This window comes from Mesocricetus auratus, unplaced genomic scaffold, assembly GCF_017639785.1.
Source record: "Mesocricetus auratus isolate SY011 unplaced genomic scaffold, BCM_Maur_2.0 Super-Scaffold_100018, whole genome shotgun sequence".
Classification (NCBI taxonomy): domain Eukaryota; kingdom Metazoa; phylum Chordata; class Mammalia; order Rodentia; family Cricetidae; genus Mesocricetus; species Mesocricetus auratus.
In genome coordinates, this window is record NW_024429199.1 from 46,330,594 (window position 1) to 46,349,178 (window position 18,585).

General features: G+C 36.8%; 1 protein-coding gene across 1 annotated transcript in view; it reads left to right on the plus strand.

The window, feature by feature from the left end:
- The window catches only part of Qki (QKI, KH domain containing RNA binding), a 106,668-nt gene that overhangs the window by 24,338 nt on the left and 63,745 nt on the right, over positions 1 to 18,585 (plus strand). Inside the window, 1 exon segment of the mRNA XM_040758183.1 lies at positions 2,907 to 3,049. Coding sequence (XP_040614117.1) covers positions 2,907 to 3,049 — 143 coding nt within the window.

Genomic DNA, 18,585 nt, shown 5'->3' on the forward strand with positions numbered 1-18,585 from the left:
TCTTGCATTATGGTCTTTGATCCATTTTGAATTGAGTTTTGTACAGGATGAAAGATAGGGATCTAATTTTACTATTCTACATGCGGATATCCAGTTTTCCCACACTGTTTGCTCATAGTGCTCTTTCTCTAATGTGTGCTTTTGGTGCACTAATTTAAAACGATTGGCTCTAGCAGTGTTGATTTCTGGAGTTTATGTATTCCATTGGTCCTGCTGTCTGGTTTTGTGCCACTGTCGTGTAGTTTTGTTGCCACGACTCTAGTAAATAAACGAGGTGCTGATACTTCTAGCATTGTTATATTTGCTTGGGATTGCTTTGACTTACTTAAGATTGGGGTATGTGAGTGTGTGCTGATGCTCAAGTGTGTGCACGTGTATATGCGTGCATGGTTGCATGAATTCTAGTATTGTTTTTTCTAGTTCTGTGAAAATGTCATTGGAATTTTGATGAGGACTGACTTTTTTTTCCTTGCTGGTTTGAAAGCAAATGCCTCTAAATTAAACCAGATTTAATTTATTTAGAGAAAGGAAAACATCCCATTAAGTAGTGGTGTATTGTATAATAACTTGTTTTTAAATTTGTCTGCTACAATTTGTGGATGTGGCTCCTTAGAATAAGAACAACGAATTAATACATTCTATAGGCCTTCTCTTCTCAAATAACTTTAAACTTTTCTTTGTATTTGGTAAATTCTGAGTTGAATTTTTGTTGTTTGCTTTTTCTTTTGAGGAGAGCATGTTAATCCTAAGTACATATGGCCACATAACAGTCTCTTTATTAAAGTAGTTTTTCAGATATAAATAGATTTCTAACTTAGGATTAGGTTTAACATTTAGTAAGCATCATGTTAAGGAAAACTCATTTGTATAATCTTAGATATTAACCCCCCTACTTTGCTGTTTGTGTTGATATATTACTGTAATATCAAAAGGCGAATTGCAAATAGCAAATAAAAGTCTCTTTAAACTTGTGTTGAAAGCTGAAAACTTGTGTGTTAACGTTGCTTATTAAATCTATGTGTAAGTAAGCATCAGTGTATAAATATTGGCTCTGATTTTACTCAAATCTATGGACAGTTACAAGCTGAGGTAGCTGCGACCAAGTAAAGTGTAAGCTCTTCGTGCTTCCTGTCCTTCTGTGTATCCAGGGTTAGTACGCTAAGGAGTGCCTTGATGGATGTAAGTGTGACACACAAAGGAAAAGCACATAGCTACTCAGATAAAATATTTATGTCTTTGTCAATGCTGCTTCCTTGGTAATTTTCTCTTAGGAACAGAATTAATAGTTGAGTTTAGTTAGAAAAAGAGGGAATGAAAGTCAAGATAGAGCAAAGAAATGGAAGATGAGTTTAGTAAATGCTATAGCTAGGTCAAGTTTTTAGTCATAAAAACATAATTTAGTACATGCAAAAATTTTCTGAAGGGGAAAAAGTTTGGTTACTGTTGTTTGAGAAAATGTGGGAAAATAGGAGAAAGCCTAAATGCTATAAAGATAAGTTTTTATTTTTGAATTTAATGACACAGGTTGTAGATTCCTTGTAATCTGGTGGACCTAGAGGAAGGTGGAATTATATGCAGGGGATTGTGTGTTAGATGTCAACCTGGGCTATGTTAGTGAATGAGACAATTTAAAAAATGCACACACTACCCATACCAAACCAGAGAAAACATGTATATAGCGTTGAAATTTTACCAGGCAATTTAATAAGGCACACCAGTATTTTGATATCCATGCTCTCAAAATGTGTGATTTATGAAATTGCAGTCATCTTGACTCAGAAATTAGTCATTGTAAGGAATGTCAGCAGATTAACATTGGTCTGAAGGGGTATATATGTAGTAGAAACTAAACAAGAAAAAATTAAATTGATTGTTGCTGTTTAAATGAACAGTTGTGGAGAGAGGGAATGGTAGAGACGTGCCAAAGTGCCACCAACAACTGTCCACAATGTGTTGTTTGCTAAGGCATTAGTGATAGTCTATAGTCTTCATACCATCATCCGTTACAGAGTGTCTTGTGTGGGTTTACATTTTGAAAGAAACTTTAGCAAATTGAAGTGTTGTTGAATAAGTGGAAGGGCATGAAAGCGTATTGGGTAGTTTACAGGGTACTTAGATATCATAGAACTTTGAGTATGATGCTGCTAAGTGGCAGTGAGTGGCTGATGTTTTTAGGAGTGAGAGTTTAGCTCAGAAGACAAGTTTAATGCTTAGAACTCCAGAGATTTTTAAAAAAACAAACTGCCTTTCTTAATCATAGGAAGATAAATCACCTTTTTAGGAGTTTGTACCACCGCCTTTTGTATTGTTATGTACTGTTTTCTTCTTCCCTGGAATGCTGCTTTATTTAGGGTTCATTTAGTTCTATTAGTCTCTTTTCCTTTTTAGAACGTTAACTGCTAAATTTGAATGCCTCACTCAGACTAAACTTGGTATGTGTTGTTTGTTGAGCATTTTGAGTGTATTAAAGGTAGTAAAAATATCCAATAAAGTGGTGTCCAGTTTAAGCCTTAAATGAGGCAGATTATTTATGAGGAATAATAGAGTTTTTGGTATTTTGTCTCATGTGTTCTTATGAAAATTAACTAAAGCTACCATTTAAAATGATTGACCTCATTTTTAAACATGAATATTTTAGGTAAACTAAAATCTATATGATTATGGCTAAGAGTCTCTGTTCTGAAGCTAGTTTTAATAAGATGTGTAATTTGTTTGGTGTAGATTTGATTTATGTTAGAAATGAAGGCTGTCATTTTGTAAATAGGCTTCATGCAGAGAATGACAGGATAGATCAGCAGTTGTTCACTGAAGTGTTAAAACATTTTATCAGTGAAGCAACCCCCACCCCCTTCCTGGATTAGCAAGAATATTTTTTGTCTAACTTTGAACCGTTTTACTTTTAACAGAAATTAGCAGAGTGCGGAAAGACATGTACAACGACACATTAAATGGCAGTACAGAGAAAAGGAGTGCAGAATTGCCGGACGCTGTGGGACCTGTTGTGCAGTTGCAAGAGAAACTCTATGTGCCTGTAAAAGAATACCCGGATGTAAGTATATTTGTTGTTTTGTCATTTTTCTGCCTCATACAATATGCAATGAGATAACTTTTATCAGCTGCTTTAAAAGAGTTATGTGTGAAATGGGAATAATTTTATGTGGGCAATTAAAATTTTTTCTCTTTAAAGTATATTTCCATTTGGTTTTTGCCATGTCACTTTGGGAACTATTCATGATGAAGACATGGAATTTCAGACTGAGGTCAAGAATTCTGGGAAAACTTTTGTCTTGAGTGTTAAGATCAAGTGCAACTCTTGATATGGTGGTCTTCAGTCTGACCACAGACAGTCCACATACAGCTTGGATCATGTCATTCCTTCTGTAAAATGAGAGTACTGGACTTACTGGTTGCTTCCAAGTCTCTAAAGTTTCTGTGAAAAGGTCTCTTTCCAATCTGATTCCTCCTTTCTCCCCAGTCTGACTTAGTCAGTTGCTCAACCAGTCTCTAGTATTATTTTAGATACAGTCTTCTTTACCAGCTGATTTTGAAGTACCTCCAGGCTCTTCCTTTGTTATAAAACCCTATGTGATACAATTGATTCAGTTTCTCTCTTCTGTCCTCATTTTAAGTGATTTTCTCATGTGTCTATAGCACAGCGTAATCATGTTGGCCTTCCTTTGACTTTGAAAATAACTCATCTATTTCCAGCTTCATGATCTTTGTGCCATTTATACACTGTTCACTGTGACTGGCTGTTGCTTTTCCTTAAATGTGGCTGAGTTTAAATACTCCTTTAGTTACTGTAAAAGCCACTTGGTTCTGTCCATCTCCACCCCCCCCAACCCCAACAGCCCACGCTCCACCTCAATAGCACTTTAGTTTTCTTACTCCCTAGCACAGCAGGGGTTGGGAGCTGTCAGATGACCCCTTCACAGGGTCACATCAGGTACCCTGCCTGTCAAATATGTATGATTTATAACAGTAGCAGAATTACAGTTATGAAGTAACCATGAAAGTCATTTTATGGTTGGGGGTTCACCACAACATGAGGACCATATTAAAGGGTTGCAACATTAGGAAGGTTGAGAACCACTGCCCTAGCAGACTATATTGTACATAAAGCAAGAACCTTGTCTTTATTAATTCACTGCCTTAATTTTACTAGTCACTGTGTAATACTAATGTATAATAGCCATCCATTAATTACTGAGTATGTAAAGGAAAAATAATGGCTTTTAGATGTGAGAATACTTATTGGAAAACAAATGAAAGAATAATTCTAATGTTAAAAATAGGTTTTAGATCAATTAGTTGTTACTCAGACAATATTAGTTTATAGATGGAGTATAAATGTCTTAGATGGGATTAATGGGAGGTAGAGTTTTGGTATTTTATAACTTGTGTTTTTTAGTACACCTTTCTTTACTTTATATGTTACTCTGTTTTTGCAAGTAGTTTTGGTTGCAAATACACAAACAGTTCAGAATAATGTTGCCAAAAGAAGGCTTTGTTGGATAATTATAAGGCATTGCAGGAAATTATGTAAGTGAGAACCCAGGATACTTGGGAAAGAACTTCAGTGGCAGGATTTTTGTCTCTGGAGAGCCTTGCTGTCAGATGCTGAAGACATCCAAAGAGTCTCTGGCCTCTTTAGGAATGTGCATATGTAGATGCATGCATACATAGGTTTGTGCACAATAAGAATTACATCTTGTGTAAATATTTTATTTTGCAAGATGTAGAACATCTTTCATGTTTTTCAGGTGGATAGTTTAATTGTATATCATCAATGCAGAGAGAATGCTGATTCATATAAATACATAGTATAAAAGGTAGAAGAATTTAGGGCCATTTGATAAATTGTTAGAAATCCTTTTCCAGTTTCATACCAGAATTCATCAGTTACAAATGCTGTTACAAGTACATTTGTATGTGTGTATAAGGATGTTTTGATTGTATGCACATGTGTGTGTACCCCGTGCTTCTGGAGGCCAAAAGAGGCCATTAGATCCTTTGCGAGTGGAGTTTTAACTGGTTTCAAGTCACTATATAGGTTCTGGCACTTAAAACTGGGTTCTCTGGAAGGGCAGTCAGTGCTTTTAATTTCTGATTGATCATCTCTAGGTACCCTACTTTTTTTCTTTCAAATGAAACTCAAGTAAGCAACTCTAGTAAGCAGTTTCAAAAATCAAACATTCTAAGACAATACAGTGTAAATTAGAGTTGAGTCTTACATGCCAGGAGTGACACTAGGAAGATAATTGTCTTTGTTTTGCTGAGTGAAACCATGATATTTCTATAAGAGCAGAAAACTGTGTTTATACAGTAAAAGCACTGCATTTCCTAACTGTAGTTTTTAATTTTCCCTTAGGTCATTCATGCAGTATTCATTGGCATTGCATGAACTAATGGCATATACATTGCAAAATGTGTATGTTCTGTCTTTAGGACCACAGCTGGGAACATGGCTCATAGGGTATAGTTCTTCCTGCACAAGCACGAGGGCTTGTCTTTGGACTCCCAACCTCCACATAAGCCAGATGATATATATGTGCCCATAACCCAGCACTGTGGCACATGGGTGGCTGCACATGAGGATCCTAGGGACTTGTTGACCATCCAGAGTAGCTGAAAACACAAGTTTCAGGTTCTGTGAAAGATGACCCTATCTCAAAAAAGTAAGGTGGAGAGTGACTGAGGAAGATAACCAGTATCATCCTCTGATCTGAGTACATAGACAGGCACACACAGTTGTACATGTATTCATTTACCTACATATAGCACATACAGAATAAAAATAAAATGATGTTATTGTTTAGTTTTTTCCTTTACCTAAAGTTATGAAATGTTTCAGATTACATAGTAGTCTGTGGTGGTCTTAATTTATTATTAAAATTCGATATTGTAAATGTGTTTGTTTTAGGTACAGGAACTATTATTGGCTTAAAACTTCAAGTAACTCAGACAGAGAAGGCTAACTTTATGATTTATTTTTCGGTTTGAATTTTGCTTTTTTTGTTTGCTTCACTCTGTAGGGGGTGTATTGAGGACCCACCTGTGCCTATTTGGCTGTACTGGATTTCTGAGGACAGTAGTGGATATTATTTCAGTGAGTTTCAGGGTAGTCTGAAAGCAGTAAATTTTCTTTAGATCTGCTTTGTTTTGTTTTGAAGTTTAACAATTTCTAATGTCATAAGCCCCCATAGTCTTTAAAATGCCAGGTGCTTTATTTTGTGAATTATATATCTTAATATTTAAAAATAGCTAATATTCCAAACACTAGTTCAAAGTTAATTTTGGAGAACACTTATGTAAGCAATTGTTTGTTTGTCAGCCTCAGATGAGATGGAGTGCCGCGCCTGCTGTGCAGCCTGTATCTGAGAATGTGGCCAGGGGGTCGGTTTTGATGACACAGAGACCAGTCGGTTGCATTAGGAAAACTTTATGACCCCCAAATCGGCTCAGGAGAACTTCCCAAGAAAACGCTTCCCTCCAGAAAAACTTCTGCCATACATACACGCACACATCTCTCTTTTTCCCTCCTGGCTGGTGGTTAACTCTCTGACACCAGAATCGGGAACAGCAGGGAGCAGAAAGAAGTAGCTAGCCATCAGGAAGATCAAGTCAGGGTGTTTCAGTGAGTGAGCCCTTATCAGGAACTTATGGCTTTGGATTGTTTTCAGTAAACATGTTTTCAGCAAACATTGTCTGGCAGCTGCCTGCTCCCAGGCTGATGGAGGAGTGGGTTTCTGGCCAGGGTCTGTGGTCCCCACAATTTCTCCTTTTTATTTTCTTATGAGGCACTCCTGTCTTAGGTCAAATGGGGTGGCCCCCCATCCCGTCTTTGGGGTACCCGGCTACCTCTGCCTTAGGCGGGGGGGGGCTCTACCCCATAGGTTGCCCATCCTCAGAGAAACCTCAACTTAGAATCATCTGTAATCAGGCTTTATGGCTATCGGGCTTGCCATGGGCTAAGGCACTTTGAACTCAGCATGAATCCAGAATGCCTACTGCCACTGTCACCATTCCTAGGACCCCCACTGACATAGCGCCTCTCTGTCGCCTGCCCATCCCCCCATCTGTTCCATAGCATTCTACCATCAGCCTTTTTTTGTTACAAGGGTGATTTACAGTTACAATTTGACGGTCAAAAATGATAAAGTTTACAATTATTTCAAGATCTACTTAGGAAAGCATTTAGAAAGTGCACTTGTACAGATACATTAGGTATAATCATTGATGTTACACATGTAGCATTATAAAAAATATGAACAAGAGGCTTGTTGCACTATTTATAGAGTACCAATTTGTTCCTGTGGTGATGTAGTTTGTTTATTTAACGTCAGTAGCCTCAGCTGAATATGCGACTTGAGCCAAAGTCTCCTTTTTGTCGCATTAGGACAAATTGCATTTCTCCAGAAAAATACACTGGCATAGGTGCGATTCTAGAAACAGGAACCACCAAGTCTGATATTTCAATTGACCATGTCCTGTTCAAATACTGAAAAGAGGCTTTTGCCACTCATCACAGTCCATACCAATGTTTTAAATGGGTCCTTTTTTTTCCCCAAAGGGAAAAACTGGCAAAATGAATTCTGTTGTTTTAAGGTGTGTCATGGGCAAACTGCTAATCTTCCAGTTTTTTGCTGGCTTCGGGATGAAAACTCACGGGTGCAGGAGGTTGATGTAGCAGGCCTGTTGAGAAACTGGAAATCTCGAACCGACTGTTTTATTTCTTTCTTGGGCTGTAGATTTGATGACATCAAGGGTCAGGAACACCGATTTAGGATATCTCGAACTGGCTTGGGCCGGCTCCCACGGTCTCAGGTCCAGTTTTTTTCTGCTCCATGTATCTCACCAAATGTTGTGACAGCTGCTGAAGCTTTATTCTTTTCCTGTAAGAAAGCACAAATTAGGGTCTTCTCCACTGTCTAGCGTATGGATGTCTCCATTTGACCTGAGTAATAGTTGATCAAGTTCCATTATACCAGAATCTGTCTGAAGTAGATTGCTTACTGGCATTTACATTTTAAAAATTTTTAAGAGGAGGAGTGTTTGGTTTATCTTATGAATGTATTATGATCTGCTGTATTAAAGCTTTGTTATGGTGGGCTTACCAGTTAAATACAAAAAAAATCACAGGTATCACAGGTATCTAATTGATACATTTCTTTCTAAAAATGCTCACTGAACTAACCAAAGGAATTTAACAGAAAAATTGAGAAGAACCCTGTTCGTAGTAATGTTGGGCTGTTTGTGATAGATATTAAAGGAGAAGAGTAGTTGGTCTGATTAATGCCCATCCTAGACAAACTTTTGGAGCTGAGACCAAGAGTTCATCAGGGTTGTTCCTGTCACAAGGTGTCCAGTACCAGATGAACACATGGAATGGGCTATGAAGGAAAGTTTGTTTTACTTGAGCTCTACTATTTATTTCATAGCCTGTTGATTCAGTTGAGTATTATTTGAAATGCTTGAATCTAGTTTTTTTATATTAAAAATATTTGCATGTGTAGAAACAGATGTGGAACCCATACCTTAATGTAAAATTCACTTTTTTGACATGCATCTTAAACACACACACATTCTGAACATAATTTTATAAAAAATTTCTTAGAACTGCATTTTGGATACAGTCAAATAGATTAGATATGGAACTTTCCACTGTTGGTACCAGTATATCTGTACAACAGTTTTGTATTTTGGAGTCTTTTGAAAGTTAGGGATAGTCAGCTTGTAGCAGGTGTCCTAAATGTTTTTAAGTGACAGAAGTAATTTATTGCTTCTTTTCATTTAATTGTAAGCAGAAAGCTGTCTTTGAAAGAGAGAGAGAGAGAGAGAGAGAGAGAGAGAGAGAACTCTTCTTATAAGGACATCAAGTAGCCTTGGAACTAAATTTGGTTGTTTTGTAGGGAAAGTATAATTTATCTTAACAAATCTAGCCATTTATAACAGAGCAGTTCAGATCAGACTCTGGAATCAAGTTTCCTTATCATTAACTTGGCCATGCATGTTTTTGCATTAGTAAGTTTCATTACATGGTAGGAATTTGCATCTTAAAAATTTATGCTGGTTGTTGCTGTCTCAGCAGTTAAGAATACTTGTTAATCTTAAGGCCCCAGATTAGATTGTTAGGTGTGTCTCCCCCCATCCCCCCAGTTCTTTGAGCTCTAGTCTTGCACGTGACACACAGGTGTGTGTGTAGGCAAAACACTCATACACATAAAATTAAAAATAAGTAAGCCTGTAAAAAAATTATGCTGTTTTATTTGTGGTTAATGGAAGATAGAATCATTTTTATTAGGTTCTAAGGTTTTCATTTACTATTTAATATAAGTAGTATAAATGAACCATTTTGAATTTTAAAAGAAGAGTCTAGGTTTGGGTTTATAGTCCCATGGTAGAGTTTGTGTCTATCATTCTAGGTTCAGTCACCAGCCAGCGAACGAGCAAACCAGTTGTAAAACTACCACCATCACTAAGAAAACATAAATATAAGTCAAGCATTTTGTATCATTTAGTCTAGAAATGTTTGTGTGTAGTCTGTGGTAAATAACTGTACAAAATAATATGAAAGGATATAATCTTTGTTCTCCTAGGATGCTTAAAGATGTGGAAAGTGAGAACCTGAACTTAGACAGTGATTGGACTAGGGCATGGAATTATTTATAGTGAAGAATCTAAAGATCTCTGCCTCTGTTGTGTGTAGAGATTAAGAAGGGGGACTGGCCTTTCAGCCAAATGAATTACTTGCAGTAATGTAGAATATTAAGCAGGATAATATAAAAGACAGTTGTCACTAAATCAAATACAAGTAAAACCTTGTGCTATAAAGATCAGTTCTTTTAATTAATAAAACTTTTCTAATGGACTGGTGTTTATGTAGCAGGAGATCAACTTCAAGAGCCTTCCCACTTGAGGGTCATAAACACACATTTTGTTCCCTAGACTCATCGGTCATAGGTGACACTTGGGACACTTGGGCTCACTGTATGTTTTTTTTAAGTTTGCTTTCTCTATTTTAGCAAACATCTGCCTTAAAAAGATGCTGATGAACGCATCATAATGGTTCATTAATAGAAAAGGCATGCTTGAAGCAGGAAGGTCTGTGAGGTCACAGCTAGCCATGGTTATATACATCTGCTTTAAAAAACAAAACAGAAAGATGTGACCCAGTGATTTAGAAGACTGACAACATTAATAAGTTCAGGCATGATTGTCGTGTAGTTAGGGAAAGTAACAACTGAATTAATTCTGAAAAACTTGAAGAGGATTTTTAAATGTAAACTATATATTAATCATTTAGAAATTCTAAGACTGCTAAATTTTGTTTACTGACCTTGTAAGGGAGACATAACATTGTATTAAGTGTCTGACCTTGATTGGGTCTGAGTGTTTTAGGATTTTCCCTACGTAGTATCATCTCGTTTTAAAGGTAGGCAATATTAATAATAACCATTATTCGGTGTTATTGTGAATTCAATAATTCAGTGCATGTGCTTTATTATAAATAGAATTGGGCTCATTGTTTTGAACATAATACTCAGCATTCTTAACACCTAAAATTGTTGCACGGCATAGCCCTGTATTCTAGTTACTTCCCTATTGAAGGGGAGAGTGAAGATAAAGCTGATTTCTTTCCCTACAGTGTCTTTTACTTTGTTCTTTGAAACAGAATGAGAACGAGTCAACTTTATTGAGGAATTTATGACTGTGGGTCCTGTGCTGAATATTACCTACTCTAATCATTATTGTAGTATAGTTGGCTAACAAAATCGTCTATTTTTACAATATATAATAGGATAGTTAATTTTTAATTGATTTATTTTATTGAAAAAAATTTCATATAGCATATTTTGATCACATTTTTTCTCTTTGCCCCAACTCCTCCAGATTCTGTCTCCCTCACCACCCAACAAAAACCACCAAAATAAACAACAAAAAATACCCAAACAAAATAAAAGGCCCGTTTTGTTTTGTTTTGTTGGTCCCTACACCTGGATATTGAACCTAACACAGACTCCACTGGAGAAAACTGATTTCCTTTTTGGTTTAAGCAGCTGTCGACTGTAAGTAGATTCCTGCTTAGGATATGTCGGTCCTGTTTGTCTGGATGATGCTCGTGGAGTCCACCTCCACCTTTGGATCTTAGAACCCTCCTCCTCCTCTTGCACACGGGTCCCTGAGCCTTGAGGGCAACTGCCGAGTGCTCCAAACTCATCTCTCACTCTGGCACATTGCCTAGCTATGGTGCCTTTGTGTTAATTGCAACTGCTATAGGAATAAACTTCTCTAATGAGGGCTTAGAACTCTGTCACTGGGAGTCAGTCACTTTATTGCTGTGTTCTGTTAGCAGAACAATAGTAGTGGGTTTTCCCCTAGGTCCATTACCTATCTAATTTCAGGTTCTTGGCTACTTTAGCAATGTCAGGTAAGGGTCTCATCTTATTAAGTGGGCCTTAAATACAATTTAAAAGTGGTTGGTTACTCACATAACATTTATGCCACTATTGATCCAGTATGTCTTGTAGGCAGGTTGCTCTTGCATGTTGCAGCATTTGTAGTGGGTAATATTGATGATTGTTTTTATTTTCTGGTTGTGTGCAGAATACTAAAGCACCATGAATGCTGGTCCGTGTGGCGGGGCGGGGGGGGGCTCCTCTACTTGGGCATCAGCTTCATTGCTCTGTGCTTGATGACATAAGTAAGTTTGTATCTTTAACATTAGAGTCTTACCATCAGGTTTTAGAGAGTAGCCAATAGTAGTCCCTTGGCAATTGCTGGTCATATTTGAGGAGGTCTATATGGGACTCCTAATGTGATATTTTGATAAACATTTTGAAATGATACCACACCCAAGAACTAAGGAACTCATCCCTTGCTTCAGGGTGTGCGCGTGTGTGTGCGCGTGCGCGCGTGCATGCGTGCGTGTGTGTGAGACACAGACAGAGAGACAGAGGCACTAAGTACTCAGACCTCATGTAGAGCTCCAGAATTTAGTCATATGGCATAATCAAATCTTTATATTCTGTCACTTAGCTACAGTTTTATTGACTGTATATGTGCATGTTGGTGACAGGAAGGCCAGAAGTGAATGTAGAGCCACTGGACTCAGAATCACACATGGTTGTGAGCAATCTCGTGTAGGTACTGGTAGCTGAACTCCAGTCCTCTGAGAGTAGCAAGCACTCTTAACTGCTTCTCTCTAGCACCTGACTATTAGAGCAGTGTCTCTTTATATTTATCTTTCCAACTCTTATAATACCATTCTGTTTTCTGCTCAATTCCCCATATAATTGAGATTATACAATATTTATGCTTGCCTTATTTCCTTCAATGTAATGTCTTCCAGATTTGTTGTACTTTTGAAAGTTACAAAATCTTCCTTTTTATGGCTACATAGCATTCAATTTTCTTCCATTCATATATCAGTAGACAGTTGAGTTGTTTTCATACCTTAGCTAGTGGGAATAATATTACAATGAAAATGGTGGTGTAGAACTTTTCAACACACAGATTTAATTTCTGTATATAGCATGGTATGAAGATTGTTGGTTTTGTGGGGTGTGTGTGTGTGTGTGTCTCTGTGTGTCTGTGTGTTTTGCATATAGGATCTTGACTATGCTCTTGTTAGAGATTTCACCATTTCTGCTTGTGTTTGTTTGTGAGCTTCGTCAGTCTGCTTGTTTTTCAGAATTGTCCTTATCTGTGTTCTCTTTCCACCACATCTTAGCTAACATACAATGTGTAGCAATCATTCCAACAGATGTGAGATGGTATCTTGTGTGCTGACTAGTGGTGTGAGCTCCTCTTTCTTGTGCCTGTTAAACATTACATTTCTCTGTTTTCTGTAGGAGACTGTATTTAAGACCTTTGTGTGTTTATTTTAATGTCAGGCTTTTGTTGTTATTGTTTGCTTTGTTGTGTATTATGTTCTGAGTACCCTATTATGGATATTAATTTCTTACATATGGATGGTTTGCAGCTGTTGTTCTTAATCTGGTTTGCGTTTTCATTTTGCTTAATGATGATTTACTTTCCTTGTTAGTAAATCCATTTGTTTTTGCTTTTGGTTGGTTGGTTGCTTTTTTTATATATATCCAAAATCACCACCAATATCAAGTAGTTTATTTACTTTTTACTTCCTTGTTGTTGTGTGTGGTGTCATTGCATAATGTGTGTCGGGGCAGGTGTTCATTGTGTGCGCATGCCTGTGGGGAACAGAGATTGATGTGTATCTTCCTCGATTGTTTGCTGCCTGTTTAGACGGCCTCTCTTTTGAACCCAGAGATTACATGTTTACCTCATCTAGCTAGGTAACTTGCTCAAGGGATCCCCTGTATATCCTTCCCAAGTGCTGAATTACAGATGAATTGATAAAACCCATCTTGCTGAATTTTAAATAGGCATTCCAGCACCCCCCCATACATGCTAGGCAAATGTTTTACCCACTGAGCCATCTAGAGATGGACAAATCCTCTGAGTTTTAAATCTTGTTTCTTTCTAGTTCTACAATGTCAAGTCAAACATTTAAGTCTTATTTTAACTTAATTTTTGTATGTGGTCTTAAGATGAAGGTCCAGTTTCATTATTCTGAATATGGAAATTCAAGTTTTATTAGTATACACATCCAAATTTGGTTAATGAAGCATTCTCTTTGATCTGTTGTGTGTAGATTCTTCACATTCTTGTTAGATTATTTGACCATTTCCACTTATGTTTATTTCTGATCTTCATTAGTCTTTGTAATTTTAAATATAGTTCTATATTATTTTAGTTACTTATGTTTGTATTATAGTTTATTAGATAAGTGTGATGCTCCTCTTGCTTTGTTCTTTTATAAGATTGCTGTACTTTTGGTCTTGTATAGTTCCATGCACGCTTTAAAAACTATTTTTTCTGTGAGAAATGCAGTTGGGATTTTGTGTAGGGATTTCATTGACTCTGTAGACCATGCTGGTTAGTGAGCACATTACTGAAACTCACTAGTGTGATAGCATTCTTTTTGATGTTCTTATATGTGGAATTGCCCCCCCCTCTCTGTGTGTGTGTGTGTGTGTGTGTGTGCTGTGTGTGTGTGCTGTGTGTGTGTGTTCATGTATGTCTCTGTACCACATCTGGCCTAGTGCTCAAGTTGATCAGATGAGGATGTCAGGTTCCTCCAGAACTGCCGTTACAGATGGTTGTGAGTTGCCATATTGGTACCTGGGAACTGAACGTTCGTCCTCTGGGAGAGCAGCAAATGTTCTTAAGCATTGAGCCATCTCTCCGGCCTTTTAATTTTTCTTTTGGCTTTTTGTTGTTAATGGATAGATATGTAATTTTATATCCTGCAACTTCATATAATTTATTCTAAGCTTTTTTTGTTTTGTTTTTGTCTTTTAAATATAAATCTTTACAGTTTCCAATAGATAGAAGGCCATGTCCTATGCAAAAGAGAAATTCTAGTGGTGCTGTGTCCTCCCCCACCCCCAGATACCTTAAGTTTCATTTGCTTGGCTTGATTGGTCATTGGTCTATTGACATGTTTAGAAGTAGTGAGAATGGCCACTCAAGGATTGTCTAATCTTAGAAGTGCAAACTTCAGCTTTTCACCATTGAGGGTGATTTTCCTATCTAGCTTTGTTATGAACATAACGTTCTTGAAGGAAGAACCTGCAAGTGTTTTTTGTTTAGTTTTGTAGAAGAGTTTGGGATAGATTAGTTTAATCTGGTCCTTTGACCTCCTTTCACTGGGAAGTTTTGAATTGCCTTGTAATCTTACTCTTTATCATAATTTTACTCCTTGAGTCAGTTTGGTAAGTCCCGTGCCTCTTAGAAATTTAGAGATTTATTTTGTTCAGTTTGTTGGTAGGATTATTCAAGTAGTCTTTAATTTCTTCTAATTGTTTCTTGTTTCACTTGTCTCCTGTGGATGCTTGTTGTTGTTTGAGTTCTCTATTTTTGGTTAGCTTAAATGTTTGGCAAATTTATTGAAGCCTTTTAAAAGTAACTTTTTGTAATCATCTTTTTAGACCCAATTTCTCTGTCCTTTCTCAGATTTCAGCTGTTTGGGATGTTTTCAAATATTTATGTAGATTTAACTGGGTTAGCTCTGTCTAACCTGAAATATTGTAAAATGCAAAAAAATTTTTTTGAGTGGCTTACTGATGCTTAAAACAGTTAAGGACACTTCCTGGTTCATTTTTTTTTCATTGTCTGAAACACCATTTTATTTATTTTTAAGCTTACACTGTGTAAAGCACTGTGAACTTAACAGACTTAGATGATGGCTCCAGAATGACCTGCAAGAGACTTGTAGATCATCATAATCACTTTGATAAGGGTGTAAGAGGAATAAGCAAAATTCTTGAGAGGAGGGAAGCATCTGTGTTCTGGTTTCTCCAAAGAAGTCAAAGAAAAGGGAACCTGTGTTCATTATTGTGGGATGATTGAGAAGAGTTTGACTTTTGTTGGGTAGGGATGAGAAGGAAGAAAACTTTAGAATTTCCTGACATGTTGACCAGAGTAAGAATAAGAGGTTTGAATAAAGGAGAGTAGCTAGAATAAAGCTTGAGAAACATGTGCTTTTAAAATAATCTCTCATAAGCTTAATATTAATTGCCAACTGTTTGGCCATTTGCTCAGGCTTATTACTAACTTGCTCTTACAACATTTAGCTTATTTTTATTAATCTATATTTTGCCTATATTAATCTATATTTTGTCTTTGGAGTTACCTATCCCCTGGTATATCTTGTTCCAGCTGCTTGCTGGCATCTGCCCCATTCTACCCTTCTCTCTGTGTCTCTGCTTGGATTTCCCACCTGGCTCTGTCCTGCCGTGCTATTGGCCAAAGCAGCTCTTTATTTATTAGCCAGTGATAATAAAACATATTCACAGCATTCAGAGGAGTTACTCCACAGTAGAACCATGTGGGATCTTTTACAAGGCTTTGTGTGTAAGGCTTTTTTCTCCTTCCATATACTGTTTTATATATTGTCTGCTTGTGGCATAAAACCTTGCACATTAAACCTAGATATTTTGCTTCCAAAAAGAACAAGCACATGTCTTACTCACCCAAGTCTGTTATGTATTATTTGGCATCTTACTGAGTGGGAAATTCGCCTTCACTTGGAATATCTTAATTCATATGCCAACTTAAATGCTTGTTTTAAGTACTTAGCAATTTTTCTTTGTAGTAAGCAGTTGCTTTAAGTGAATTGACTTGAATAGTTTTGTAAGAAGCTTTATATGCATAGCACTTGTAAGTCATGGGACATAAATACAGATTTTTATAAGTGGTTAATACATGATTGGTTTGTTACCTCGTTACTATATGTAATGTAAAGTGGCCAGGAGACCTTGGCTACTTGTCTAGAAGTAATATGAATCTACAAACAGTATCAGACACATTCTCCATTACATATGACATATTGATATGTATTTTTGGCTAAAAGGTTTGACCCTGGTAAATATTTAACCAAAATAAGTTCTAAATTAGAGATTATCCTATTCTGTCTTATGTAACATACATACATACATACATACATACATACATACATACATTCTTTTGACTGAGTAGGCGATTATTTGGTATTTTAAATGCCTAGTTAAAATTATAGAAATGGTGGACATAGTGCTGGGAATATAACCCAGTGTGCAGTGCTTGCCTAGCATTTGTGAGACCTCAGTTTAATTTCCAGGACTGCTTAGATAACTCTCAGAGCCTAGAAGAGTATGTCTGAGTCCCTGTTGTTGTAAAGACATAGTTTGGAGCAGCCTGACCATAGTGCTGAAAACCAGACTCAGGTCCTGCAAGAATTGTATTAGCTCTTTACTGCTGAGCCAACTATCCAGCCCCCAGATTATCTCTTGTACCAAAAAAAAAAAAAAAAAAAGAGTAACCCAGTTCTGGGTGGTGGTGGTGCCACATGCCTTTAGAAACATGCAGGTCTCTGTGAATTTGGGGCCAGCCTTGCCTATGTACCAAGTTCCAGGAGTACCAGAGCTATGTAGAGAAACCCTGCCTCACAACCCCCCCCAAAAAAAACCAAAAAGCAACCCAAAATTTGCATGTTCCTTTATAACTTTATTTTTAATTCCAGAATTTTAAGCAGAGATTACTGTCTAGTAATTCTTAAAAGTGCTTCTGAGATGCTTTTGAAAGTGCAGTTTTTAATTTGTCATTTATTTTGGTGATGTCTCAAAGGAGGTCTTGTTTTTAATTATACTCATTTAAGGAGGTTCCTAGAGTTTTCATAATTTGCATTTTATCACTGGGAAAAATCCATTATTTGTATTTAAAATGTAGTGAGCAAAATGAATAGTATTAGATATAATTGTTAAACTTTTAGAAATTAACATGCCACTTGGTAGATGTATAATTGGTGAGCAGCAGCTAAGGTCTATACGTAAACAGTAGGGTTAGTGAACATCTTTTATTTTTTTTCTCTTTTTCTTTTCTTTCTTTTGGCTTTTCAAGTTGCACTTAGCTCAGGCTCTTTGAAATGATTTTATTCTTAAAGCATTGTGGCACTGTTTTAATTGAATGATGATGCAGAGCTGGCATGATAAATCAACACAGAGCGAGTTTTAATGCGAGGCGTAGCACATTAACCTGGAAATTGGTTGCAATAGACAAAACAACTGCTATGATTAATTTTTTTTCATTTTCTGCTTACAGCATTTTAAGAAGGATGACCTTGACAATTGCAATTGCATTAGAATCCTTATGGTGTGCACTTTAGAGTATTTGAACTCTTTGGTTCATGGGGGCAATAGTAATTGCTTTTTAGGGTTAAGAAAATTTTATTTTTCACAGATTCAGTATTTCTGTTTTATCTGCTTTACAAACAATTTTAAAGTAAGTAATAATTGTAAGAATTAGCTTCTTTTTTTCCTGATAGTCTCATGACTGTAGTTGCTGCAAACAATATTTAATATATTGGAAGGGTAAGTTGTGTCCTCTCAGTGGACAAGTGGTAGACTAGACCAACTGATTTGGTATATGATGCAGGTCATATCTACTTAAGTATTAGTTAGCTTGTTACAGTGTGTCCATGAGGGCTGGGAAGATGGCTCACTAAGTAAAATGCTTGCTGTGCAAGTGTAAGGACCCCAGTTTAAACCCCAGAACCATGTATTGTTGTGCCAAGACCTCATCTTTGATCCCAATACTTGTGCAGGGAGGTAGGCTGCAGAGGACAGAATCTTTTGGCACTCACAGGCCAACTCTCCTGGTATACATAGTGGCAAACAGCAGAGAGATACCTAGTCTCAAGGTAAAAGGCATCTGATACTCACAGCTGTCCTGGTCTTCATATTTGGCACCTTTATGCACACACATGATACACTTGTATACCCCCCTGCATGCACTCCTGCTCATGCAAGGGCGCACACAGTTTTTATTTTTATTGACTATATTCTGTGTTGAAAAGCAGGTCTGAACAAGCATTAAAAGTTGATAATTTATGTAGTGTTTGTGTAATATGTAAATATGATATATTGTGTAATATATATATATATATTATCTAAGGCATAGGAAGCTAGAAACCAAACCAAAGATAATGGGGAAATTCTTAATGTCTTTGAAAAATAATTATAT